The following is a 27,235-nucleotide window of genomic DNA, read 5'->3' as shown; positions in this document are numbered from 1 at the left end:
TCTGGATTGGTCTTCTTCAAAAATGACTTTATTAGACCTATTTGGCAAGTAACCACCAAAGGAGAAAGGTCTGTATCTTGTACACCATTGTATTATGAGCACAGGGTTCATTATCATTACTCAAAATAATGAATAACAAAGAGTATTCTTAGATGTTCCATCACATGTTATACCGCAAGTTTCTATTAACCTGCCATCAGAACCTTATATTGAGGAGGTCCCATTGTGGCTCAGCAGTAATAAACCCACATATTAGCAATGAGGATGTGGGTTTGATCCCTGGTGTTGCTCAGTGGGCTGAGGATCCAGCATTACTGTGAGCTGCAGGGTAACTCGCAAATGTGGCTCAGATCTGGCCTTGCTGTGGCTGTGGAGTAGGCCAGCAGCTCTAATTCCTATTGGACCTGGAAACATACATATGCCCTGGGTGCGGCCCTCAAAAAAAAAAAAAAAAAAAGAACTTTATATTGAAGTAATAAATAAGCATCATTTGATCATTCATCATATTCCTATGGAGCCTCTTGATTCATGATTCTCCATGTCACAGTCAAGGTGCAGAGCAGGGAAGATGTAAGGCACATGATGCTAGAAAACAGTAGCCTTCTTTTCACTACTGATTCCAGAGTCTTAACTTTATACATGTTCCCTTTTAGTAGTATTTTTCTGGCAAGGGCTGTCTTGCAGCTTCTGAATTATTTCTGTTTCACCTTGAAACAGAAAACAAAATAGAGAGGTAAAAGGGAAACATAAACATACCATTAGTTTCCATAATTTTCACTATGTCATAGTTTTCTTTCTTCCCTCAACTTTCTTAGAAAGCTCTCATGGCCTTTGGATGCACTCAAGTCAAAGGAAAGCAAATGCAAATCTGACCATGAGGCGAGTGAAAGTAATAAAATGACTCCCCAGGTGAAGAAAACAGGGAGAGTTCTCATCTGTCATCATCCTTCCAGGTTCTCCAGGATGGTTTCTGCTGATGAATCCCACCCAGTCATCTCTCACTTAGGTGACCAGTGCCATCTAATTTCTCAAGGAGGTGCAGTTTCCATTTTCAGTTTAAATGAATATATAGCATCTTCTAAGCAGTGTCCGTCTTTTACACACAGTCTTCTCACCCTTCTCTCTTGTCCTATTAATCTATGGCCATTCCATCTCATTTTCCCTTGCAGCTCTTCGCTCCCTCTTAAGGTTAAGGTCATTGACTCAACTTGAGTTCTTTGCTCATTCTGTGCCCTCTTCTGATTGGATCACTTCTGTTCCCATGCTTTACAGTCCAGGAGTTGCTTGGAAATCACCAGCTCCAGTACCCAATGGACATTGGCTGTTTGATGCCTACCCGTCAGTGGTAGAGAAGAACTTCTACTCTTGCTTTTGAATCCTCACATGGCTTCATTTACCTTCTGCTGAGAGCACTTCATGTTTTCTCCATTCTTCTCCTTACAGCATTAAACTTACCTGATATTAATTGCTAATATTAGTATTAGTTTTAAACATAATTGGCATTTAACTTTCACTTAACTGATTTTGTTTTCAAGTTACTTTCCCTACAAGAATCAAAGAAACAAGAAAGCAAGATTGGATTTCTTAAGTTCACTTCAGCCACATATAACCTTGTTTAGAGGAAGTTTATATTGTCTTCTAAATTTAATGTCATAATGATGGGGAGATGAATTACACCACACATTTTTCAGTTCAGGTTGCACGTTAGGCTTGGTGTTTCTTTTTTAAGAATAACAAATACAGGAAGTTTCCTATAGTGAAATTTTAATGAATGAAGAAAAATAGTAAACAGACTAAATACAGAGATTTTTATAAGGTGCACATATCAAATGGAGAAAAAATAATTTAAATCTTATAGATAAATAAATAAATATTGAAACATATAAATGCATAGATCAGCAAACGTATCTGTAAAGAACCGGTGCCTGTAGAATGGAACATGATGTTGCTAATAATCCTGAAAGCCTTTGACAAATTGAGTCACTTCATGGCAGGACGACAACAGAAATGAGGGGCTGTGACATGGCAGCACAGGAGGAAGTGTGGGTTTGTTAGTCTGTGAGAAGCTTTTCCGAGATGAACCAGGTGTCTCTCACTCCTTCTTCCTGAGTCTGTCTTGCAGGTTTCTGGAGGAAGAGAAGACTCTCATGACTTCTGCCCTGACGATCTCCCAGGCACAGGGGCTGTAGTTCTTTTCTTGCAGATAGAGGGTGAGTCTGTGGAAGTATTTCCTCACAGCCAGGATGGAGTGCTCCTCCAGCAGGGGTGTCCCTTCCAGCCCCGCCTCCTGCATGACACAGGCTTCCAGATCCCTGAGCTGCTGATCCAGTCCAGTGCAGAACTGGTGCAGGAGGCTCTCATCCCAGGCAGCAGCCGAGCCCTCTGTGCTGAAGAGCTGGAAGGTCTGCTGGAGCATCTCATGCTTCAGCCTTCTGGACCTGGTTGCCCCCCAAGGCCTCTTGGGGGAATCCAAAGTCCCTTCTGTGGTCCAGGCAGGAGAAGGGGGATATTCTCCTCATTTGCGCTAGGAGCTCAGGGCCCTGGTGTGAGCCAGGCTGTGGGTCTGAGGCAGGTTGTAGCCCAGAGAGCAGATGGCATTGCAGCTGAGCAGCACCAGAACCATGAGGAAGGCTGAGTTTGGGGACCTTGCAGATGCTTCTGTCCTGGCTGAGGTGGGTGACTCTGTGACCCTGCTCTCTAGGATGTCTGAAGACCTTCCCTCCGGCCTGTGTCTTAAATAGGAACAAATTCTTTTCCATTTTCTGAATGTTTCTTTCTACATCTGTTTCTGCTTTTTACATGAACTCTCCAAATGTGTAGGGCAGCATTTCTCAACCTTTTTTTCATTATCACCTGCCTTTCTCCTCCCCAGACTCCTTTAAAATATTTTTTCCTTATTGCCCCCACATTAAATTTTGATAACCAGCTGTACTATGTATCTATTTAGGTAATCCATAAATATTTCTACTCTATGCATAGGCAAAGAAAGTGTAATACTTACTCTTTGTATTCAGTGCAGAGTTAACAATATCGAAAAGTTTTAAGCTACCAACTAAATGTAAAAGCTATTGAATTGAAATTTAAGTTCATAACTAAGGTGGCAGAATGACTTTTAATGTAATATACATTTACTTATATAGTTAGAAATGGATCAAATTTCTTATACAAATAAAAATTTATATTCATACCTGATAATAATACCAATTTATTCAAAAAGGCTGAAAATCATTGCAAAACCAATTGTTTCCTGAACTTTGTTTAGGTATTCACCTTTTTGTTTTACTTCATATCAGAATAGAGTTTTTAATTTCACTAGCTGCTGGGTATTCATATAGATTCTGGCCACATTTTTTTCTTCTGTTTAGCACTACCATTATTGATGTGTTGAACAACTTGTTAGAATTAAATAATAAAATATTACCTTATTTAATTTACAAATACAATTTTCTATTTGTATTTAATTCCTCTAGCCTGATTCACACTGAGGCTCAAACCTAAGCAACATCCACGAGACAGCCAACGGCAGCTCGTAAGTACATAAAAGGCACCTCTCAGAATAGGACATTGAAATCAAGCACATGATGCAGAGAAACTCCTCCAGTGTAGCACTGATCATATGTAAAGTTTGCCTATCTTCCATAAAGTCAATGTGAGTCTTTTCATGATATGCAAGAAAACCAAAGAGAAAAATGAATCCTAGTAAATAGTAAGGACTAAGATTTTGTTGGATAGGGTTGAGTTTGGAGTGTCACAAACCATGGTAATAGCCAAGATTTGTTCATAGCCCTAAAAACTCAATGTTTGCACCCGTGAGAGCAATATCATCTCCAATGAGAATGCACCTTTTAGGAATCATCATCAATTTACATCTTTCTCCCTATTTTTGCATTAAATTTCTAATTTTCCAAAGACCTTTAATTCTGATCTTTAAATACTAGCTATGTGATCATCTTGGCAAATCAGCTCTGTAGTAACTGGATTCTGTCATATATTCTGTGGTATCCTTGGCACCAGGCCCAGTGTACTCACTCAACAAGTAATTTTCATTGAAGCAGTTTTGCTGATTTTTCTTCTACAGGAAGGCATTTATGAATGACCAAATTATTTTCCTTTATCACAGCCATATTTGCTGTGACAATGGCTAGTATTTCCACACTTCCCCTACTGGTATTAATAATAGCCACTACGTTTACTGCTCAAACCAGCAGGATTCTCTTTTCTTTAGGTGGCATGGGGCTCTGGGGATTCAATTTGCAGGAATAGCACCATTTTCTGCCTTTGCTCAGCACCATATTAAACTCAGAAGAATGGCCTTATGTCCACCTTGCCCTCAGTTTGTCACAACAGAAAATTACTAGTCAGGTGTCAGAAAGAGACGCATATCTAGACTCAAACTCTCCCTGATTCACACAGCTCACAGCCACCAGGCAATTTACCATATTATCCTTGGTGGGTCTTCAATGATGGGGCAGTTACCGCCTTTATCAGGGAGCTACTTTGAAGACTCCTCACAAAGACGATGAGTGATCATTTGCCTCCTGTATTATCTTCATTCCCTTCCATTTCAGTTTGATTTCCAAAAATGGGAATGAAACAGCACATTCCTTCAGATGAAAAGCAAGAGTTTGGATTCTAAGTCCTTGGTCTGCTCTTTTGACATGCCAACCTGCTCTTCTTCTTCTTCTTCTTCTTTTTTAATTTACTCCTCATGACTATGTCCTTGCTTTTATATGCTAGGCTTTTTTTTAAAGTGTCCTTTATGCTCCAAAGTTTAGAGTCCCCACAAAATTCATATATTGAAGCCCAAACCCCCAAAGTGGTGGTATTAAGTGCTGGGTCTTTTGGAAGCTGATTAGAGCATGAAGATGGAGGCCTCGCAAGAGGAATCAGTGCCCTTATGAAAGAGGTCTGAGATAAACCTCTCACTCTTCTGCCCTGTGAGGTTAGAGGATACTTTGCAGTGTGAGACCTGAAGCAGGCTCTCAACCAGAACCCTACCATGCTGACACCCTCATCTTGGATTTCCAGACTCCAGCACTGCGAGCAACACATTTCTACTCTTTACAAACTACCCAGTCTTTGCTCTTCTGTTGAAAAAGCAGGTATAGACTAAGACCTGACCTGACCTATTGTATCCTCAGAATACCTCCCAGGAGTCTGTGAAATAACCAAAGGCACAGAAACCATCTGACACAACCCTCTTTCCTAGACATACAGGCCAGCCCCTTTCATTTCAGGAGCTCAATCAATATCCATGAAGGGAACAATCATGGTAATAATAGGAGGAATAATACCAACATACATTAGTAGAAATGATCTGAGAGGACAATAAGTCCAAGATACTTTAGAAATTCTTCCTCATTCTACAAGGGGAGCTATAATATGATATTTGTGAGGTTTTTTTTTTTTTTGAAGACTTTTTGCAGGACTCTTTTCTTCAAGTTTGAATATTGAATATTTTCAGTATTCAGAAGGTCAGGATGAGAGTCAGGACTGGCCGTAAATGAAAGACTCCCTCTCACTTTTAGTTCAATGATCCTCAAGTACCTGCAAGGAGCTGCCTGATCATACTTTTCTTGTCTCCCTCAGGTAAGAAGGAAACACCTTTTAATGTCTCCACACATGTGCATGTTTTCCTCAGCCTATGCCTTTGGGAATCAATGTGAATGCTTCTTGCAAAGAGTCAATGATGCTGTGAATTACCCTCCTCTCCCCTAAGCTGAAACTGTGGAATCAGACTTTAGTCCAGATTGATTTTTTGAAAAAGTGTGTGCAAGCAAAAACGTCGGTTAGTTTTTTTTTTTTTTAATTCCAACCTAGAATGTCATTAGTGCAAATAGTGTAAAAGTGAAAGTTGGTCTTAGTCACTGAACTTGTGTCCTCTTCACAAGTTTGTCACTAAATAATTTCCCAACTTCTTTGCACTTGGATTCCCATGAGCATCAATTCAGACCAGCTAATGTGAGTAGAAGTGATATTGCCCTGTACTGTCTGTCCCTTGGAAACATCCCATGTGATCCACCATACTTTTACCATTTACCACAGACTGGAATAGACTGAACTACTACAGACAAATTTGAGTCATATGCTGAATATGCCAAAGCCACGCAACGGAGGGTACCTATGTCACTGAATCACTGTTTGGAAAAGAGCCAACTAGAAAAGTCATCTGATCAGTAATGCCGGCATTGTGCTCTGATGCAAAGGAAAGATAACGATATGTGTTATGATCAGAATCCTGACAGTTTTCTGTTACCTGTTGAGGAAGGTAGCATTAAGTTAACTAACAAATGTCTTTAACAACAGACTATTCTAATAACCTTTCCATTACAATAAACTTCACACATAGGAACAGCAAATGCCCCCATATGCTAACCAGATTTAAGATTAAATAAAATAGTTATCTAGGGAAACAGATCATATTTGTCTCTTTAAATATATGTTTGTTAATTCATGATTTTCAGGTCAAATAGTTGTCAGCATTTGTGGAAATATGAGTCGGGGTTGCTTGGAGGCTAAAACAAGCAATCATATGACTCATTAGGGAGTGCCACAGTGTGACTTTTTTCTCTTTGGACATCTCTTTGAGGATTGTTACATGAGGGAGAGACACTCTCCAATTTTGACCCTGACAACCTCCCAGGCACAGAGGCTATATTCCTTTCCTTTCAGATAGCGATGGATGCCTTGGAAATATTTCCGGACAACAGTTTCCCAGTAGGGACAAGCCAGATTGTCTTTGTCCATTTGCTTCCACAGTTGTTCCAGGCTGTGATGAAGCCTAGAGAGCAGTTGATCAAGGAGGGTGTTGTTCCACGCAGCTCGGCTCTCCTCTGTGTTGAAGAGGTTGCTGATCTGCTGGAGTATCAGATGGTGGTAACAGGTGCCTTGAGTCATCTGGATTGGGGTGTTATTGTCTCGTTTCCAGGGAAATTTGAAATCAGTTCTTTCCTTTAGACACAACTGAGAGGGGATCCTTTTCATCCACCACAAATATGTGGAGATTTCCCTATTTTCTTGGCTAGGGATCCCAGACAAGTTCTGGCCAACAGAGCAAGCAGGAGTGGAGCAGAGCATCACTCCTGCCACCAGCAAGTAGACCTGGGCCATTGGGAATTTCAGTGATTCTTCGGACGGCCACCAGGAGGCGAGCGGGCACCGCTCAACAATTAGCACAAATGTTCCTTCCCTGGAACTTCGGGCGGTGTGTTTCTTTAGGTGGCCGCAAGAGGGCGCAGGAAGCCTTTTTATAGGGTTTTGGAAAGGCAGACTTGCCAGGTGTGCTTTCAGCGTCCCTGGCAGCAGAAGAGAAGGAGAGTCCCCAAGTCGCTGAGCAATTTTGTGGTGATTTAATAGTGAGAAAAAAACCTTCGTTTTCTCGGTGCAGAATGCTGAGGAGGGAGCCTTGTCGCGGTCCTGCCAGCGACATTTTTCTCCGGTAGGGAGAATGGAAGCGTGCATTTTCTGGACTTGCCCCTGAGTTTTGTGTGTTATTTTCTCCTAGACACTTTAGCGAGGCCATTTTTAGGAAAGAATCCGTTTCCTGAGGGGGTCTGAGGTTCAGAATCGGAGTGAATTGTAGCCGATTTTACAGATTAGGACTCCTTTCTGGCGCGATGCAGGAGCAGCTCAGAGAAAGGGGGACGCGGCGGCGATGGGGGGACTGGGCGGTGTTGGGGACGCCCTGGGGGTGAGTTGGAGCGAGGCCACCACCCCGGTCTAGGGCGGGGAAGCTGGTGTCCCTGGAAGTCTGCCACTTTCCTGTTGTCTTTAAGGATACAGCGTTAAAGTGCTGGTGAAAGTATTGAAGAACTGAAAAGGAGGAATGTTTAAAAACCCACAGCATTTTATTTATATTATTAAATTATTAAAATTAATCTTTATATTTATTTTACATTAAATATGTTTAAATGTTTTCTACTTTTGAAATAGTTTTATGGCAAGTTCCGTGGTACACTAGTGGTTAAGGATCCAGTATTGTCACTGCTGGGGTTCAGGGTTGATGCTGTGGCACAGGTTTGATCCCTGGCCTGGGAACTTACAAGTGCAAAAGGCATAGCGCAAAAAAAATTTTTTTTTAATGAAAATAGTTTTTGAAAATAATAAATATTAAACAAAGAAAATAACAGTATTTTTATGAAGCATTGTTTAAAATTTACTTTCTGTATACTAAAAGCACAATTTAATTTTTCCTTCCTGGCTTTAATGGAAGCAAACCCTACTATTTTCAGAATTATCTCTTTACTTGTTTTTAATTGAGAGCATTACTGTGTTTGATAATTTCTCTTGACTCAGTGACAGTCTAAAATAATTTTTACTCAACTCGGGTTACTGAAACTCCTTTCACAGAACCTCCACTTGACTAGATTGTTAAAAAGAAGAGTTAGTGACCCATAGAAGCAGTTAAAGATATTTACCAGGTCAGACTTTTTCATTTTTTGGTAAAAAAAATTTACAGACGAAATGGAATGTGCCAAAGTTTAATAGTATCTTGAAGGCTTCCTTTGTAAGACTCTCAGGGACTTGCAAGAGAAGGGTTCCCATTGTGGCCCAGTGGATTAAAAATCTGACATAGTATGTGATAGTATGCAAGTTGATCCCTGGCCTTGCTCAGTGGGTTAAGGACTGGACATTGCTGTAACCTGTGGCTTAGGTGGCAGATGCGGCTCAGATCCCGTGTTGCTATGGCTGAGGTGGAGGCTGGTAGCTATAGCTCTGATTCAACCCCTAGTCTGGGAACTCACAAATACCACAGGTGGGGCCACAAAAAGAAAAAAGAGAGAGAGAGAAAGAGAGACTAGAAATCAGGACCTCAGTTGCTAACCCTCTCTGGCAGGATCTTGGAGATCGGCCTTGTTGAGCATCTGTCTAGTTGATAAATCCACTCAGGCAATGAAAAGAGTGCTTTGAGAAAAGTGGAATTATAAGGAAGGGAATTAGGGAGTTCCCCTTGGGCTCAGTGGTTTCAAACGCGACTAGTAACCATGAGGACGCCGGTTCTATCCCTGTCCTGGGTTAAGGATCCCTAGTTGCCATGAGCTGTGGTGTAGTTCACAGATGCAGCTCCCGAGCTGCTGCGCCTGTGGCATAGGCCAGCAGCTGTAGCTCAGATTTGACCCCTAGCCTAGGAACTTCCATATGTCACAGTTGCAGCCCTACCAAAACAAACAAACAAACAAGCAAACAAACAAACAAAACAAAACAAAACAAAACAAAACAAAAAAAACCAGGGAAGGAAATTAGTAGATTTCAGAAAATCCTGAATTTAATCTGGATAATAGTAATCACGATATTAAGGAGTAATAACTGAATATTATTGCTTGCTTATCATGCAAGTAGACTAGCCATTTTGTAAGGTTTTTCGTTAATATTAACTCAATTCTCTCATTAACCCTATTTGGATCACATTCACTTATACAATTGGAAAAAAATCTGAATCTGGACAGACATACCTAGTATACAGGGGCAAACCTGAGTGAGGAGCTTTACGATGATTTGTCTGGAGGAACCCATTAAAGAAAGTGAAAGCTGGGAAAGAACAGCATCTTTAGGAATAAAGGAAAAAATCAGAGGGAAGAGCATGTGATGACAAAAGATGCTTACTTGCACTTCAGATGCCAGAGTGTAGCTATGTGTTGCTTTGTAGGGCAACAGGCTGTGGGGTCTGAGTCAGCTGAAGTGACTTTATGTCGTAATGAAAAATAGACAAAATCTGTATTAAATAGAAGAGAGTAGATGTTTCTGCCAATTCAAAAAAATAAGGAAGACTTTATGACTTATTTCTTTAGTGATACATAGTAAAATAAGTTTATTAACCCTCCAATGCAGATTCCTAGGATCTGTTTTTTTTAAAACATTTTATATTTTGTGTGATTTTAGCAACAAAGAAAAAAACCCTATCAGTTTCTACCATATGAGCTCTGATGTTTCTCCTTCGGGATGACAACTAAGGTGTCACTCTCCACCTGGTTCCACAGGAATGAAGTCACTGAACTTTCCTACACCCTGAAAGGAGGTCAGGGTGGGGATCAGGAAGGAGGCACTCTGTGCTCTGGGAAAACTGACAGTGCAGGCCTTCGGATAGTAGATCATTTCAGGAGCAAATTTTATGAAGCCAGTTTCTTGCCTCTTATACCTCGAAAAGCAGTAAAGTCATGAACAAAGACATCTGCTGCTCGTGATGATCAGCAACCTTCTACCAAGTGTGTCTTTGATGGCGGGTTCATCATTTACCAAAATCGTATATATACTGACCTCCCCCCAACCCCGCAGCCCCCTGGAGCAGTTCCTTAGAGCTGTCAGAGAAGCTGACCTCAGAAGGTCCTCCCAAATAACCGAACTCCAAGCTCTCATGTTGTCCATTGTTTGTTCAGTGGACAAGACCTCTTCGGGTCAGCCTGCTCTTGTCATTCCCAAAGAGGACAAGTCTGCCTCTCACCTCCAGCCCAGACTGGACCTTCTGTTGTCAATGGTGAGTCCGGGATATTCATCTGGGGGTTTTCTCACAAACCTAGAATTTCACTCAACTTCTGTTTGCAGTTGGTGGAAGGTATTGGCAGCCATAAACCCTAATGGGAAAGGAAACAGCTGTATGAATGGGCAGTACAGCTTAATGCAGAGTGGATGAGGATTTCCTACCTGAAGAAAAGGATTGTGGTGATGGAGTGAAAGAATGGTATCCAGAAAAGCAGAGAGGGAGAGGGCAGTGTGCCAGGTGTCAGAATCAACACATAGATACATGCTTTATTATATATGCAGTATTATTTTATAGTATCTGTTTATATGCATATGTACCATATATATATTTATTATATTTTGTATATAATTGCATATCATTGATGAGACACTGTTTTCCAATTCTGTTTTGCCGACTGTCGGTGTTTTGCAGTCAGTTACAGAGAGGGGTAGGTGAATTCATTATTTCCCTTTATATTTGTCTGAAAACAAGAAAATAGCCACTACCCATTTAGCTATTTCTCAGTGGGTGATACTCTAAGAGCTCTTGAATATTCTAGATTGTCTACTTGTCACAACAACTCTAGGAATCATTTCACTTACTTTATGTTTGCGGAAGCTGAGGCTCAGGGAAGTTAAGTGGTCCCACAGGATCACACATGTGTCCTGGCAGAGTGTAGATGCAATGTGGATCCTTTATCACATGTCAATAATTAAGTTTCATCTCATGCAATTCTCCAGCCCTTTGTTTTCTTTTTCAGTGCTTTTTGAAAGTTGGTCTTCCCTGGTTGACTCCTAACTGCACTGATTACTCCATCTCTGTGCCCTTTGCAGGCTCACCTTTCCTGTCTCAGGCTTAAAAGTTCAAGGTCCTCATAAGCTTTAGGTCATCTTCTCATTTTACATTGTATCAGTAAGGAAGGACATTCCTTACCATGTCCTGATTTCCACATATGCAACAAACAATTGCAAATTAATATCTCCAGGATGTTCATTGTTGCAGATTCTGGATCCATATGTGCTTCTACCAATGGGAAGTCTGTTTTTAGATGTTTCTTGGGCACTTTCTAGAGCACATCTGCTTTCTCCCCTTCTGGAGATGCCACATTCAAGATTCTGGTGAGAAAATCCCTTTGCCTTTCTCTCTCTCATTGTATCAGGAAATGTAATTGAGATAATTTAGCATCATTATTGCTTTTAGATCTCTTTCTCTTCCAAAGTGAAAGCTCCAAAAGAAGAGGTTTGGCCTTTGCTTTTTTCACCTTCGTGTTCTGAGAACTATCACATATCCAATGAGGAGTATGAAGTTTTGAGGGATAACCAACTGAAAAAAATGAATGAAGAGTACAGTTCATCATCCAATTTTTAGTATGGGTTGCAAGTTTCAGCTATTTCTTTTTGTAAGAATGAACAACACCAAGATTTTTTTTGGGGGGTGGGGTGGTCGCATAAATTAAACAAGAAAATAATATGATGAAAGATAGTGGTAAATTTATTTTGTTGATTTGAACACATTACAAATGTGCACATGATGTTGTGTGAACAAAAGAATTTTAAATACCATACATGGTATGACTGAGATGAAGTAGATGAATAAATAGATGGATGCTTTAGAACCCTTTGCATATTAATCACTGTTATTTTAAACCCCTGGTCTGATAATTCCTAACTCTCTACTCTGTCTGAGTCTACTTGTAATACTTGCTCTTTTTTAAATTTCTTTTTCTGGCAGCACTTGCAGCAACATATGGAAGTTCCCAGGCTAGGAGTTGAATCTGAGCTGGAGCTGCCAGCCTACCCTATAACCACAGCAAGGCCATATCTGAGCCACATCTGCTACGTACACCACGGGTCCGGGCAACTCCGGATCCTTAGCCCACTGAGTGAGTCCCAGGGTCAAACCCGTATCCTTGTGTATACTAGTCAGTACTAGTCAGGTTCCTAACCTGCTGAGCCACAACAGGAACTCCCTGCTCTGTCTCTTCAAGCTGTATTTTTACTTGTTAGTATGGTAAATTTCTGGTGATTGTTGAACTTGGTGTACAGAGTAAAAGGAATTGTGGTAAATTGGCCATTGGGACGAGGATTTACATTTATCTTGCTAGGAATTTGACTGTGTTTGCCTCTTTCATGGGCTCTGTGTCTTCTTTTTATTCCATATATCAGCCGAGCTCTCTTATCCTTCTGGATTGGTCTTCTTGAAAATGGCCTTCTTAGACCTATTTGATAAGTAACCACTGTAGGAGAAAGGTCTTTATGTTATTCATTACTTTATCATGAGCACAGAGTTCATAATAATTACCCAAAATAACTATTAACAAAGAGAATTAGATTTTTATCAGATCTCACATCAGAAACCTCCACTGACCTCCCATCAGATCCTCACATGGCAGTAATTTTTAAGCATCACTGTACAATTCAGTACATTTCTCCTGACCTCTTGGTTCACCATTTTCCATCTCATGGTGAAGATGAGCAACATATGATGCTAGACAAAATTAGCCTTCTTTGCTTTCCTGATTTCACAGAATTTATTTTTTTATGTTCTTTTTCATTTAGTATTTTTCTGGGCAAAGTTTGTCTTGCTACTTCCAAATAACTTTCTCTATCATCTTGAGATTAGTAACTTAATAGGGACCTAAAAATGGAAACATAAAGGGCCTATACTTTATTTTCCTTAATATATTGAATGAACCTTTATTTTCCCTTTCCATTCAACTTTCTTAGAAAGCTGCCATTGCATTTGGATGCACTGAGGCAAAAGGAAAACAAATATACATCTGACTATGCTGAGAGTGAAAATAGTGAAGTGACTCCCCAAGTGAAGTACTGCCAGTGAGAGTTCGTGTCAACTCCTATCATCCTCTATCAGCTCTCACTGAGGTCAGGTCCATCTGTCTCCCGTGTGGCAGATGGTTTCAAGCACAGAGCAGCTTACGAACATTCAACATCATATTAATCAAAATAATGATAAATTATCATTGTAAGCAATTAAACATGTCATGATTTAAGTAAGTCAAATTTAAACATCAATATGAGTTATCATTCATCAAATCCATGAACTCTCTTCAGAAGCAAACACATGTCAAAAATGAAAACAATGCAGACAACAAAATCATCCACATTCTATTCTAGGTCCCACCCTATATCTGTCCTCCAATTTAGATGGCAAATGTCTCAAACCTATTTTCTATAAATATTGTCTTTACCTTATCACCCTTCCACTTTCCCCACTCTGGATTCTGCTGATTAATTCCATGGAACAAGCTCTCACTAAGGCTACCAGTTCCATCTACCATTGCAGTGTAGTGGGTGCTTTCCACATACATTTTCACGAGTGCATGGAGTCTTCTAAGCAGGTTCAGTCTTTCAGTCATGGTGTCCTCACCCTTCTCCACTATTCTCTTAACATATGACCATCCCCACTATTTCCTTTGTGGCATCCCCTCCCTTTTTAGGTTAAGGCTGAACTCTCTCTACACGTGATCCCTTCTTCTGCCTCATGTTTTACAGTTCATGGAATTGCTTGAAAATTTGCCAGGAGGTATTTGTACTCAAATGTGTAAGAGTTAAGTATAGATAATACCTAATAATTTTACTTTTATATCAAAACATGGCTTGGAGTTCCCGTTGTGGCGCAGTGGTTAACGAATCCGACTAGGAACCATGAGGTTGCGGGTTCGGTCCCTGCCCTTGCTCAGTGGGTTAAGGATCCGGTGTTGCCGTGAGCTGTGGTGTAGGTTGCAGATGTGGCTCGGATCCCGCGTTGCTGTGGCTCTGGCGTAGGCCGATGCCTACAGCTCCGATTAGACCCCTAGCCTGGGAACCTCCATATGCCGCGGAAGCGGCCCAAAGAAATAGCAAAAAGACAAAAAAAAAAAAATATGGCTTGATCCATTTTCTGTTGATGAAATTCCATTTTCTTAATTGTTTTCATTATAGCATCAAGCCTGATATTAATTTCTAATACTAAATAGCAACATTTAAAAATACTTACTATTTAATTACATATTAATTTATTATGGTTTTTAGGTTTATTTCCCTGAAAAAAATTCAAAGATATAAAAAAGCAGTGTTGGATTAGTTATGTTCACTTGTGTGTCTTGAGTGTAACATACAACCTGACTCAGAGGAAGTCTACTTTTACCTCTAGGGTGAATATAATTATATTGGGTAAATAAGTTATAATAGCCAGTGTTAGTCAGCTTACACATGCAGGCTTATTGTTTCTTTGTTACAGAAAAAGCAAATACAAGAAGTTTTCTATAGTAAAACTTTAATGAACAAAGAAAAATATAAAATAAATACAAAGGATATATTTTTTCTCTTAACAATGTAAAAGTACATATATATTTTATGAACAAAAATAATTTAAGTCTTATAGTAGATAAATAAATAAATATTTCAATAGATAAATAAATAGATGGCAAGGGCATCTGTAGAGAACCAGTGCCTGTAGAGCAGAACACGATGGTGCTCAATACTCCTGAGATTCCTTGACAAATTGAATCACAATTCAATTTCTGCTGTTTCTGCTGTCAATTCCTTGACAGCAGAAATGAGGGGCTGTGACATGGCAGCACAGGAGGAAGTGTGGGCTTGTTAGTCAGTGAGAAGCATTTCCGAGATGAACCAGGTGTCTATCACTCCTTCCTCCTGAGTCTGTCTTGCAGGTTTGTGGAGGAAGAGAAGGCTCTCATGACTTCTGCCCTGACGATCTCCCAGGCACAGGGGCTGTAGCTCTTCTCTTGCAGATAGAGGGTGAGTCTGTGGAAGTATTTCCTCACAGCCAGGATGGAGTCCTCCTCCAGCAGGGGGGTCCCTTCCAGCCCCGCCTCCTGCATGACACAGGCTTCCAGGTCCCTGAGCTGCTGATCCAGTCCAGTGCAGAACTGGTGCAGGAGGCTCTCATCCCAGGCAGCAGCCGAGCCCTCTGTGCTGAAGAGCTGGAAGGTCTGCTGGAGCATCTCATGCACCAGAGCCATGGCTTGAGCCTTCTGGACCTGGTTGCCCCCCAAGGCCTCTTGGGGGAATCCAAAGTCCCTTCTGTGGTCCAGGCAGGAGAAAGGGGAGATTCTCATTTGTGCCAGGAGCCTCAGGGCCCTGGTGTGAGCCAGGCTGTGGGTCTGAGGCAGGTCGCAGCCCAGAGAGCAGATGGCATTGCAGCTGAGTAGCACCAGGGCCATGAGGAAGGCTGAGGTTGGGGCCATTGGGGACCTTGCAGATGCTGCTGTCCTGGCTGAGGTGGGTGACTCTGTGACCCTGCTCTCTAGGATGTCTGAAGACCTTCCCTCAGGCCTGTGTCTTAAATAGGAACACATTCATTTCCATTTTCTGAATGTTCCCTCTTACTTTCCACTTTTGTTTCTGCTTTTCACCTTGCACTCTCCAAATGGGTTAGGGCAACATTTCTCAACCATTTCTTTTTCACTATTGCCTTCCCTTCCTCTCTCTTTTTAGATTTTTAGATTTTTTCCCTAACTATGACCCCATGAAATTTTGTAAACACAGGTATATTGTGTATCTATTTATGTAATCCATGGAGATCTCTATTTTATCCATGGAAAAAGAAAGTACAAGGATTACTCTTTGTATTCAATGCACGTTAAGAAGGACAAAAAATTTTAAGCTATGAATGAAATGTAAAATCTATTGAATTTTAATTTACCTTTATACCTAAATCTTGCAAACTAAGTTGGCAGAGTTACTTTTCGTGTGATACATTGACTTATGTAAGTAAGAATGTATTAAATTACATATTCAAATAAATGTATATAAATGTAATAATTATAAAGTTTGGATATATTTAAAAATCATTCAAAACTGGTCACAATCATTCAAAGACAAATTATTTTCTTAATATTTATTTTTGCTACTTAACTTTTAATTTTACTTCGTATTAGAAAATATTTTTTAACTTCACTGGCTAATAGATATATAGATATTTTCAAAATTTTTCTGTTTAGCCCTTGACATAATTATTGATGTATGGAACAACTTAGAAGAATTAAATAATAAAATATAACCATTTTTGTATTTAATGTACAAAAACAAATCTCTGTTTGTATTTAACTCCCATAGCCTGAATCACATTGAGGTTCAAACATAAGCAACATCCACAAGACAGCCAATTGCAGCTCATAAGTAAGTAAAAGCCACCCCTCACAATATGCCTTTGAGATCAAGCCAGTGATGGAGGAGACGTCTTCCAAGGAGCCATCATGTCACCATAGGTTGTAGTACTGATTGTGTATACAGTTTGTTGATTTTCAGTGAACTCAATGTCTGTACTGCTCTTGTAATAGAGAAGAAAACCCGAAGAGAAAATGAATACCAAAGACTAAGATTTTGTTGGATGGGGTTGAATTTTGGAGTGCTACACACCATTGTAGTAGTATGATTTTTTTGTAGCCCTAAAAGCTAATGTTTGCATCCATGGGAGCAAAGAAAAGGCATGATTTAGAAATCATCATCAATTTGAGTCTTTATTTTTGTGAAATATCAGATATCTCTAAGACTCAGAGAGATGTTCCAATCCAAGTCTATTTTTTGGTTTGTTTTGCTTTGCTTTTTCTGGCTGCATCTGCAGCATATGGAGGTTCCCAGGCTAGGGGTTGAATTGGAGCTACAGCTGCAGGCCTACAACACAGCCATAGCAATGTGGGGATCTGAGCCTCATCTGCAGCCTACACCAAAACTCATGGCAATGCCAGATCCTTAACCCACTGAGCAAGGCCAGGGATCAAACCCTCATCCTCAAGGATACTTGTCCCGTTCGTGACCACTGAGACATGTCAGGAACTCCCCAAGTCTATTCTTTACAAGCAAAGAACTGAATATTGATTATTATTTTGGAATGAAATACCTTTCAGCTCTATTCTAGAATTCTTTTGATTTTGCAGTGGATTTTAAGTTGCCTCAGCCCTCAACATTCCAATCTTTAAACAGTAGCATCTGTTTACCATCTTTGGCAAATCAGCTATGTAGTAACTGGATTCTGTCTTACTCTCTGTGGCATCCTCAGCACCAGGCCAGTGTAATCAACCAACAGATAATTTTCACTAAAGCAGTATCTCAGATTTTTCATAACCTGCTAGAAGGCATGTATGAATGACCAAGCTATTTTCCTTCATCACGGCCATACTTGCTGAGATTATAATAGACAATGGCTAATACTTCCACTTACTCTTACTGAGTTTATTGCTCAAATCACCAGGATTCTCTTTCCTTTAAGGGCTCTTAGTGGTTCAAGTTGCAAATGCAGTACATTTTTCACCTTTCCCTAGGACCATATTAAATTCCCAAGGATGGCCTTGTCTCTAGTTTGCCCTCTACTATGTCATAATAGACAAGAAATAGCTTGGTGTCAGATAAAGAGCCACATATCTAAACTCAGACTCACCATGATTCACACAGCTCACAGCAACCAGATGTTTACCCAGTTACTCTTGGTGGTTCTATAGATGAAGCTGTTACTACCTTTATCCTGAGATTCTTTGGAGACTCCTCACAAAAAAAAGATGAAAAATCATTTGCCTCCTATATTTTCATCCTCTTCCATGGGATGGTGGACTCCATTTCGGACTGATACACAAAATCTGTCATAATTATTAGAGCATTAGTTCAGGTCAAAAATCAAGAGTTTGGATTCTGAGTCCTTGGTCTTCCCTTTTTCCTGCCACCCTGCTCATTCTTCCTTTTTACTCACCAACACTCTACTCTTAATTCCAGATGCCAGGCATGTAGCTTTATGTTTTGAATGATTGAGAATCCACAAAATTCTTATTATGTTGTCCTAAACCCCAAAGCGATGGTATTATATGGGTTCTTGGCAGATGATTAGGGAGGAGGCCTCACAGGTAGAATTACTGCCCTTGCAAAAGAGGTCTGAGGTGAACCCCTCACTTGTCTACCCTGCAAGGTTACAGGAAACTCTGTAGTGTGAGACCTGAAGCAGGATCTCGCCAGAACCCGACCACACTGACACCCTGATCTTGGATTTCCTGACTGCAGTACTGTGAGAAATATAGTTCTACTCTTTACAAACTACCCAGTCTTTGCTATACTATAGAAGAAGTGGGAGTAGACTAAGACACGACCTGAACTATTTTCTCCTCAGAATATTTCCCAGGAATCTAGAAAATACCTAAAGGGAGAGAAACTCTCTGATGTCTGTCATCAAGCCAAGATGTCTGTCTTGATTCCTAGACATCTAGTCCAGCCCCTATCATTTCAGGAGCCCAGTCAGTATTCATGAAGGGAACAATCATGGTATAATAGGAGGAGTAATAATACTAACAGATATTGCATAGATGTGATGTGAGAGGACAACAATGTAAAGACTCTTTATGGATTAATTATTCATGGTTCTACAAGGGAAGTTATAATGCAATTTTGCACAAGGTATTTTTTTAAAGATTATTTGCAGGAGTATTTTCTTCAGGTTTGCATCTTCAATATTCAGAAGATCAGGATGAGAATCACAGGCCAGGATTTAAATGGAAGACTCACTCACTCTCACTTTTAGTTCAGTGATCCTCAAGAACTTGCAAGGAGCTGCCTGGTCATATTTTTCTTGTCTCCCCAGGGAAAAAGGAAACCAGTTGTAATGGGTCTACAGGTGGGGATATTTTCCTCAGTAGCCTATGCGTTTGGGAATCAACCTGAATCCTTCTCTCAGAACCAATGATGCTAGAACTCTAATGAGTGACAGCTATGTCACCATACCTAAGCTGATATCATGGACTCATACTTTGGCTCAGATTGTTTTTTAAAAACTGTGTGCAGACAAGAACATTGGTTGTTTTTTTCCCACCCAGAATGTCATTATTATAAATAGTGTAAAATGAAAGGTGGTCTCATTCAGTGAACTTTTCTCAACTAACACTAGTCACGGAGTCATTGCCCAACTTCTCTGCACTCAGATTCCTATGAGCATCAATTCAGGCCAACTAGTGTGAGCAGAAGTGATGTTGCCCTGTACTGATCTAGGCTTTGAAAACATCCTATGCTCTCCCCATGCTTACTCCCTTTATTGTGGACTAGATAAAACCTGAACAACTGCAGAGAAGTTTCAAGGCATATGTTGAATATGCCAAAGCCACAAAATAGCAGGTATTTATGACACTGAATCACTGTTTAGAGGAGAGCCAATCAGAACATTCACCTGATCAGGGGTGCCTGCATTGTGCGCTGATACACAGGAAAGATAAATTTCTCTTTATGATCAGATTGTTGACAGTTTTCTCTTTATTTGTTATAGCAGGTAGCATTAAGGCAACTGACAAATGTCTTTAACAATAGACTATGCTAAAAACCTTTCTGTTAAAAAGGTTTGGGAATCAACCTGAATCCTTCTCTCAGAACCTTCTCTCCCTGGGGAGAAATAAACCTCCCACATAGGAACAGCAAATGGCCTCAAATATCTTAATCAAATTTAAGAAATTACTCTATAAAACATTTATTCAAGAAAATAGTCATATTTTCTCTAAACATATTTTTGATACTTCATGATTTTCATTTCAAATATTTTTCAGCATGTATGGAAATCTGAGTTGACATTGTTTTGCAGGTCAAATCAAACAATAATGTTACTGATTAGGCTGTGTCACAAGTGTGACTTTTTTCTCTCTTGACTTTTCTTTGAGGATTGTTACATGAGGGAAAGATACACTTCAATTTCAACTCTGACAACCTCCCAGGCACAGAAGCTATATTCCTTTTCTTTCAGATAGCGATGGATTCTTTGGAAATACTTCCAGACAACAATTCCCAAATAGAGACAAGCCAGATTGTCTTCTTACATCTGCTCTAGTTTTTCCAGGTTGTGATCAAGGCTAGAGAGTAGTTGATCAAGGAGGGTGTTGTTCCAAGAAGCAAGGCTGTGCTCTGTGTTGAAGAGGTTGATGATCTGCTGGAGTGTCAGAGGGTGGTAACAGGTGCCTTGAGATGTCTGGTTTTGAGTGGTGTTCCCTCTTCCAAGGAAACTGGAAGTCAGTTCTGTCTTTTAGGCCTGACTGAGAGGAGATCCTTTTCATCTGTCACAAAAGCATGGCGATTTCCCTGTTCTCGAGGCTATGGATGCCAGGCAAGTTCTAGCCAAGAGAGCCAGCAGGGATGGAGGAGAGTGTCACTCCTGCCTGGAGCAAATAGATGTGGGCCACTGAGAATTTCCGTGATTCACGAGAGGGCCGCCAGAGGGCGGGCACCGCTAAACTGTAAACAGGAATGTCAGCTCTAACTTTCCTTTCGGGATCCCGGGCAGTGTGCTTCTACGGGCGGACGCAAGAGGCCGCAGGATGGATGTCTTCTTATCGCGTTTGGGAAACAGGACTTCTGAGTGTTTGCAGTTTCAGCGGATCTGGCAGCACGGGAGAAAGAGCTAACCGTCTCCACGGAGCAAGTTGGTGCTGCTGTAATAGTGCACGAAAACCCTTCCTTTCCGAGGCCTTAATGCTGAAGAGCGAGGCTAGTCCCGGCCTCACCAGCAACATTTTCGTCTGGTAGGGATCAGGGAACCTTGCCATTCATTTTCTGGGCTTCCGGCTGAGTTTTCTGCGTTTTTTTCTCACAGAAACTTTAGTGAGCCCATTTTTATGGAAGAATCTATTTTCTGAGGGGTGCGAGGCTCAGAATGAGAGCGAGTTGTAGCCGACTTTACAGAATCGGGCGTTTTAGGAGCGATGCAGGGGCAGCTGAGAGAAAGAGGCAAGCGGCGGCGGCGGCGGTGGCGGCGTTGGGAGGACCGCAGGGAGTTAGGGATGCCTTGGGGTGTGATTTGGGGCGTGTCCCCTTGAAGCTAGAGGACTGGGAAGCTGTGCCTCTAAATTCTCTGTGACTTGTCTGGTGTCTTTGAAGGCTACAGCGTTGAAGTGGAAGAGAAAGTATTGAAGAAGTGAAACGTAGGAATTTTTTAAAAGCTCATGGCATTTTACTTTTTAAATGTTTTAATTAAATTTATTTTAATTTAATGGATATCTTTAAATTACTTTTACATTAGATTAATATTTCATTGGAATATTTTAAAATATAAAAAGAATATTAAAATATATTTGAATATTAAACACATTATATCAAACTTTATTTAAACTTTATTATTTATTTATTCATTTATTTATTTATTTTGCCAAGCCTATGGCATGGGGAAATTCCCAGACCAGGGCCAGGGATGGAACCTCAGCCACTGCTATGTTGCAACCCCTGGCCGTGACAGTGCCAATGCCACCAGGATCCTCAAGCTAGATGTTGCCCGACAAAGGCATTCCAAAACTTTACTTATTTTAAATCAAAGTAATCATTTAATATACTTTTAATTTTACCTTCCAGGCTTTAATGGAAGTGTTAAAATAATATTAATGTTTTCGAGATTCCTTTTTTTTTTTTTTTGCTTGTTATTAATTGAGAGAATTTCCATGTTTGACAAGTTCTGGCTCTGTGCCAGTTTTTAATAATATTTAAGTCAGGTTACTGAAACACTGTTTCTAGGACTCCACCTTGACTATGTTGTGTGAAAAAGGAGTTCATTTTCCTGTACAAGCTGTTGGGACATATAGTACATCAGAACTTTGTAAAACTTTTTTGGTAAGAATTTTAGAGACTTAATGGAATTTGCTCAGATGTCATTGGCAACTTGAAAGCTCCCTTTGAAAGACTCTGAGGGAGTTGCAAGCGCAGGGTCAATGTTGCTTTATTTAAAATGTTGATATTTTGTTCATCACATCTAGGTTTTAGAATTTTTATTTTTTTAATATTGCATTAAAATATTCTTTATCTTGGTTACATAGATTTGGGGTCTCTTTATAATCCATGCTCTAGGAAAGTATTTGCTTACTTTACCCTAATACTCCTCCAGGAAATAGTTAGAATTAGTGTGGTGATCTTCCACAGCTGAAAATACAGGAATGTCCTCTAGCTTATCACCCTGGCCCTGATTTGTATTTTTAACCCAAGTCCTGGTCTATAAAACTTTTTTAAAAAATCTGTGTCTTGATATCACCAGAGGTGGTCTGAGACCATCTAAAGATGAGGGAAGGACTATTCATCTCATTTCTATGATTCACAGAGCAACCATATTTTTTCAGACAACCTTCCTAAATGCTGGTTCTGTGCAAAACACTTCAAGAGTTATAGGATTTCTCTCCAAATTGCCCCAGGCACCACTCTAAGGGTGGAAGCTTGTGCTCTGCTCCTTCACAGTCCTGTAGGCCATGCCTCTCCTAGAGTTTGTGTTTGCATTTAGGGCCTCTCTACAGAGGCGCTTGTTTATTTGTTGGGAATATAATTCATCCTCCTGGACTCCCAATCCCCTTGCCCCCAGAGTGTTTGCCTGAAGGCCCCTAGTCCTCAGTGGTAACCTCCTCCTCTCCTGACCTGTGTCCTCTCTCAGGTATCAAATGCGTCAGCAGCCCTCAGATGCTGAGAGCAAATGTTTGTTGTGTCTAAGGAGGTGGAGGAATTATCCAATTGCAAACACTTTACCTTGAATAGACACATAATTTGTATTTTGCCAAATACAAATTTTATCATTGCGTTTGTTACTTAGACTACTGAACACTTGTTAATCTCAAAGTTTTGAAGCTGAGGCAGGGGATTCAATGATGATCTTGTCTCTCTTGAGAAGCTCATGGCACAGAATCCAGTGACCTTCGGTTGTTCAGTTGGTCAGTGGAAACCACTGGGCTTCGCACGTCCTCTGTGTCTGGGAGAAGTTGCCTTCTTTCCTTTACGTGTGTGTGACTCTTCACTTAAAATTTTTATAAACTATGTTCACTGAGGGGCTGATTGGGCAAGATTAATCCTGCTGCTGCTACAGTAGTTTGGATTCATGATGAGGTAAGAGCAGTAAAGGGAAGTAAAAGAAAGGCAAAGGGACTACAGTCTCTTTCATTTTCCAGACTTTAGTTTTTTGTTTCTCTTTGCACCTCTCCTAGAAAGTAAAATCTGCATTGTTTTGTGGGCAAAGAGAAAACAAGTATAAGTCTGAACGTCATGACTGTGAAAGAAGGGAAGTGGTTTTCCCCTGACCCAATGACATATTCTAAGTTGGCAAACTTCAGTGCAGCACAGATGGGGACAAGGCTATGCAGGGGGGAAGGGTGAGGCCAGTATGTACAACAGGAAGGCAGGCATGTGGCTGCTTCTGCCAGAGGCTCAAAGAAGACACACTTCTTGGGTCACGTGACTGCCTTCAGACTTGTAGAATGAGCCACGTGAATTTTTTAAAATTTAATCCTCATGTGATCCGTTTTGAAGAGAGAAGGAAGAAGTCAGCTTACAATAAGCTGGAAACCAGAACCCCAGTTGGTAGAAGGCTAATCCTCTCTGGCGGGATCTTGGAGATCAGCCTTGCTGAGCATCTGTCTAGGTGAAAAATCCACTCAGGCAATGAAAAGAGTGCTTAGAGAAAACTAGAATTACAAGGAAGGGATTTAGATGATTCTAGATGGTGATCTCAATCTGGATATTAAAAAGTAATTGCTGAATATTATAACTTGTCTATCAGGAACTAACCACTTTGTAAGTGCTTTAAAATGTTTCCACAATCCTCTCATTGGCCGTGTTTTTGATCACATTCACCTAGACAGCTGGAGGGAAATACAAATCTGGATGGATAAACTCTTTCAAGTGTACTAGTGTACAAGGGCAAACGTGAGTGAGGGGCTTTACAGTGATTTGTCTGGAACAGCTTATTAAAGAAAGTGAAGGGTGGAAAAGAACATGATCTTTAGGAACGAAGGAAATAATTGGAAAGAAGAAAGTGTGATGACAGAAGACTGTTAATTGCATTTCAGTTTCCAATGTTTGCTGTTGTTGTTTTGTAGGACAGCAGGGAGTGTGGTCTGAGTCAACAGAAGTGACTTTAAGTTCTAATGAAAAATATTGAAAATCTCTATTATCTCTATTAAGTAGTTAGCAGTGAGTAGATTTTTGAAAACACAAGAAAAAAGCAATCTATGATTTCATGAGTAATATCTTCATCACAATATAGTAAAATAAATTTGTCTTTGTCTTTTCAGGGCATGCCTGCAGCATATGAAAGTTCCCAGTCTAGAGGATGAACCAGAGCCATAGAAGCCAGCCCATGCTCCAGCCTCAGATCGGAGCCACAGCTGTGACCTAAGCCACAGCTGTCAGCCATGCTGGATCCTTAACCCACTGAGTGAAGCCAAGGATTGAACCCACATCCTCATGGATACGAGTGGGATTCTTAGTCCACTGAGATACAATGGGAACTCCTAAAATGAATTTTTTTCCCATTCCATTTTATTAACCCCTAACAGCAGACAGCTGTAGTTTATTCATTTGTTATTTATTTATTTATTTATTTATATTGGAGTACAGTTGACTTACAAAGTTGTGTTAGTTTCATGTGTATAGCAGAGTACATCAGCCACATATAGAAATATATCCATTTTCTTTTCCTGTGTAGGTTATTACAAGCTATTGAGCAGATTTTACTCTGCCATTCTGTATGTTCTGGTTAATCATTATTTCATACAGTAGTGTGTGTATATGTTATTCCCAGCCTCCCAATTCTTCCAATGCCTCCAATGGTTTCACCTATTTTATCCATAAGATTGGTCTTAAAATGTGTGAGTTTGTTTCAGATTTATAAATAGGCATTTATTTTTGTAACACTTGCTATTTCTCATGACTTTAAGAATGAAGAGAAAGCACCTAACAGTGTCTAGCCACATAAACGCTGACATTTCTCCTTTAGGATGAAAACTAAGAAGTCACTCTTGGAGTTCCATTCGTGGCTCAGTGGTTAACGAATCTGACTAGGATCCATGAGGATACAGGTTTGACCCCTGGCCTCGCTCAGTGGGTTAAGGATCACAGTATTGCTGTGAGCTGTGGTGTAGGTTGCAGACGCAGCTCGGACCCTGCGTTGCTGTGGCTGTGGCATAGGCCAGCAACTGTAGCTCCAATTGGACCCCTGCTCTGGAAACTTCCATATGCTATGCCATGTGTGCGACCCTAAAAAGCAAAAACAAACAAACAAACAAAAAAAAGTCACTCAATCTGATTCCATAGGAATGAAGTCACTGGACTTTAATACACCCTGAAAGGAGGTCCAGGTAGGGATCAAGAAGGAGGCACTCTCTTTCTGGGAAAACTGACAGATCGGGCCTTCAGGTTCATTTAAGGGGAAAATTTTATGAACCCAATTTCTTACCTCTTCTCACACCTAGAAAAGAAGTAAAGTCCTTAGCAGAGACATCTGCTTCTCTTGACAAGCAGCAACCTTTCACCATGATGTGTCCTTGATGGGACATATCCTATTTGCCAAAATCATATATATACTGGCCCCCCCAACTCCCTGAAGCAGATCCTTAGAGCTGTCCTCCAGGCTATAGTCCTTAGAAAATCCTCCCAAATAACTGAACTCCCAGCTTGCATGGTGTCGGTTGTTTGTTCAGTCCACAAGGACCTCACTGGTTTCCCAGGAGTCCTCTTCAGTTCAGCCTGCTCTACTCATTCCCAAAGACAAGTCTGCCTCTCCCTCCAGCCCAGACTGGACCTTCTGTTGTCTACTGAGAGCCCAGTAAGGAGTCTCTTTTTATTGTTCTAACTAATGGTTAAGACATGGCTCCTGATTAGGGTTTTGAATGACCAAGTTGGAGGAGTATATGTGATTCCTAGACAGAGGCAGTGGAGGTTTTGAAGGGTGCTTAGGACTTCCTGCTGTGGTACAATTGGATCGGCCAGGACAGAGGTTTGATCCCCCACCCTGCATCTGCATCTTAGGTGGCATGGCAGCTTGGATCTGATCCTAGCCCCAGGAACACCATATATCCCAGAGGAGAGTCTGGTTTGAACTTAACAATCAGAAAAACTTCTTAGATTAGTTGTTTTTTTTTTGTTTTCTTTTGTTTTTGTTTTTGTTTTTTTTTTCTGCAGCATATGGGTGTTCCCAGGCTAAGGATCAAGTCAGAGCTGTTGCTGCTGGCCTAGCCACGTCTGTGACCTACACTACAGCTCACGTCAACACCGGATCCTTAACCCACTGAGCAAGGCCAGGGATCAAACCTGCTTCCTCATGGATGCAAATCAGATCTGTTAACTGCTGAGCCAAGAACTCCAGAATAGTTGTCTTAATTCATGTTTCTAGTCTCAAACTATTAAAGCATCACAAAACAATACTGCAGGATTGAAATAAAATATTATTTAAAACAGCATTCATTGATAAGAGGACATTTTTTTTGCAATTATTTAGGACTGTTTTGTTTTGTATTGTTTTGCTTTTGTTTTTGTTTTTTTGCTTACTGTTTGGTTGCTAATTCTGAGGATGTTTTCCAAACCTCTAAAAGACTTGAAATGTTCCTTTGACTTTAAATGTCCCTACTTAGTGCAGTATGCAGCAGCTACAAAGAAAACAGACTGATCCATTAATGTCCACTTTTCAAATTGCCTAAATTACATAAATGTGTTTCCAGAAAGGTCTTTGTTGCTTTGAGAAGTCGTCATCTTCCAGGGTGCACATTGCTGAGCACAGCATGTCCTCCTGGGAAGGCTGTACCCCACTGGTTGCTAAGGTATCAGAATCCCTGTCTGTGTGCCTTCTGTTCAGCATGGCTTTATTCTTTTCACCTTTCAAAGAGGCTGTATCATGATGCAAAGTGAGAAACTCCTTGGATGGCATTGTTCCCAGGAATATCCTTCTCCGCTCTGTGATGACTTGCTGGGTCCTAAGGAGGAAACAGGTTTTCAGCTGGCACTGGAGGAACCCTTGTCCCTTCTGATGCTCTGCAAGCTGCTGTGATATCAGTGTCCCCAT

General features: G+C 40.6%; 2 protein-coding genes and 2 pseudogenes across 2 annotated transcripts; all 4 read right to left on the bottom strand.

The window, feature by feature from the left end:
• On the bottom strand, positions 2,093-2,638 carry LOC110255451 (annotated as a pseudogene).
• IFN-DELTA-10 (interferon-delta-10) lies at positions 6,595-7,110 on the bottom strand. Its single transcript, NM_001165907.1, has one exon. The coding sequence runs from the start codon at positions 7,108-7,110 to the stop codon at positions 6,595-6,597; it is 516 nt and encodes a 171-aa protein (NP_001159379.1).
• Positions 15,099-15,665, bottom strand: IFN-ALPHA-15 (interferon-alpha-15). Its single transcript, NM_001164845.1, has one exon. It carries the CDS (start codon positions 15,663-15,665, stop codon positions 15,099-15,101), a length of 567 nt encoding a protein of 188 aa, NP_001158317.1.
• Positions 19,509-27,235, bottom strand: LOC106509149 (annotated as a pseudogene).

This window comes from Sus scrofa, chromosome 1, assembly GCF_000003025.6.
Source record: "Sus scrofa isolate TJ Tabasco breed Duroc chromosome 1, Sscrofa11.1, whole genome shotgun sequence".
Classification (NCBI taxonomy): domain Eukaryota; kingdom Metazoa; phylum Chordata; class Mammalia; order Artiodactyla; family Suidae; genus Sus; species Sus scrofa.
This window is presented reverse-complemented; position numbering and strand designations above follow the sequence as displayed.

Bases quoted from the DNA above. Each gene is read 5' to 3' on its own strand.
- IFN-DELTA-10 (NM_001165907.1), bottom strand. From the start codon at position 7,110: ATGGCCCAGGTCTACTTGCTGGTGGCAGGAGTGATGCTCTGCTCCACT.
- IFN-ALPHA-15 (NM_001164845.1), bottom strand. From the start codon at position 15,665: ATGGCCCCAACCTCAGCCTTCCTCATGGCCCTGGTGCTACTCAGCTGC.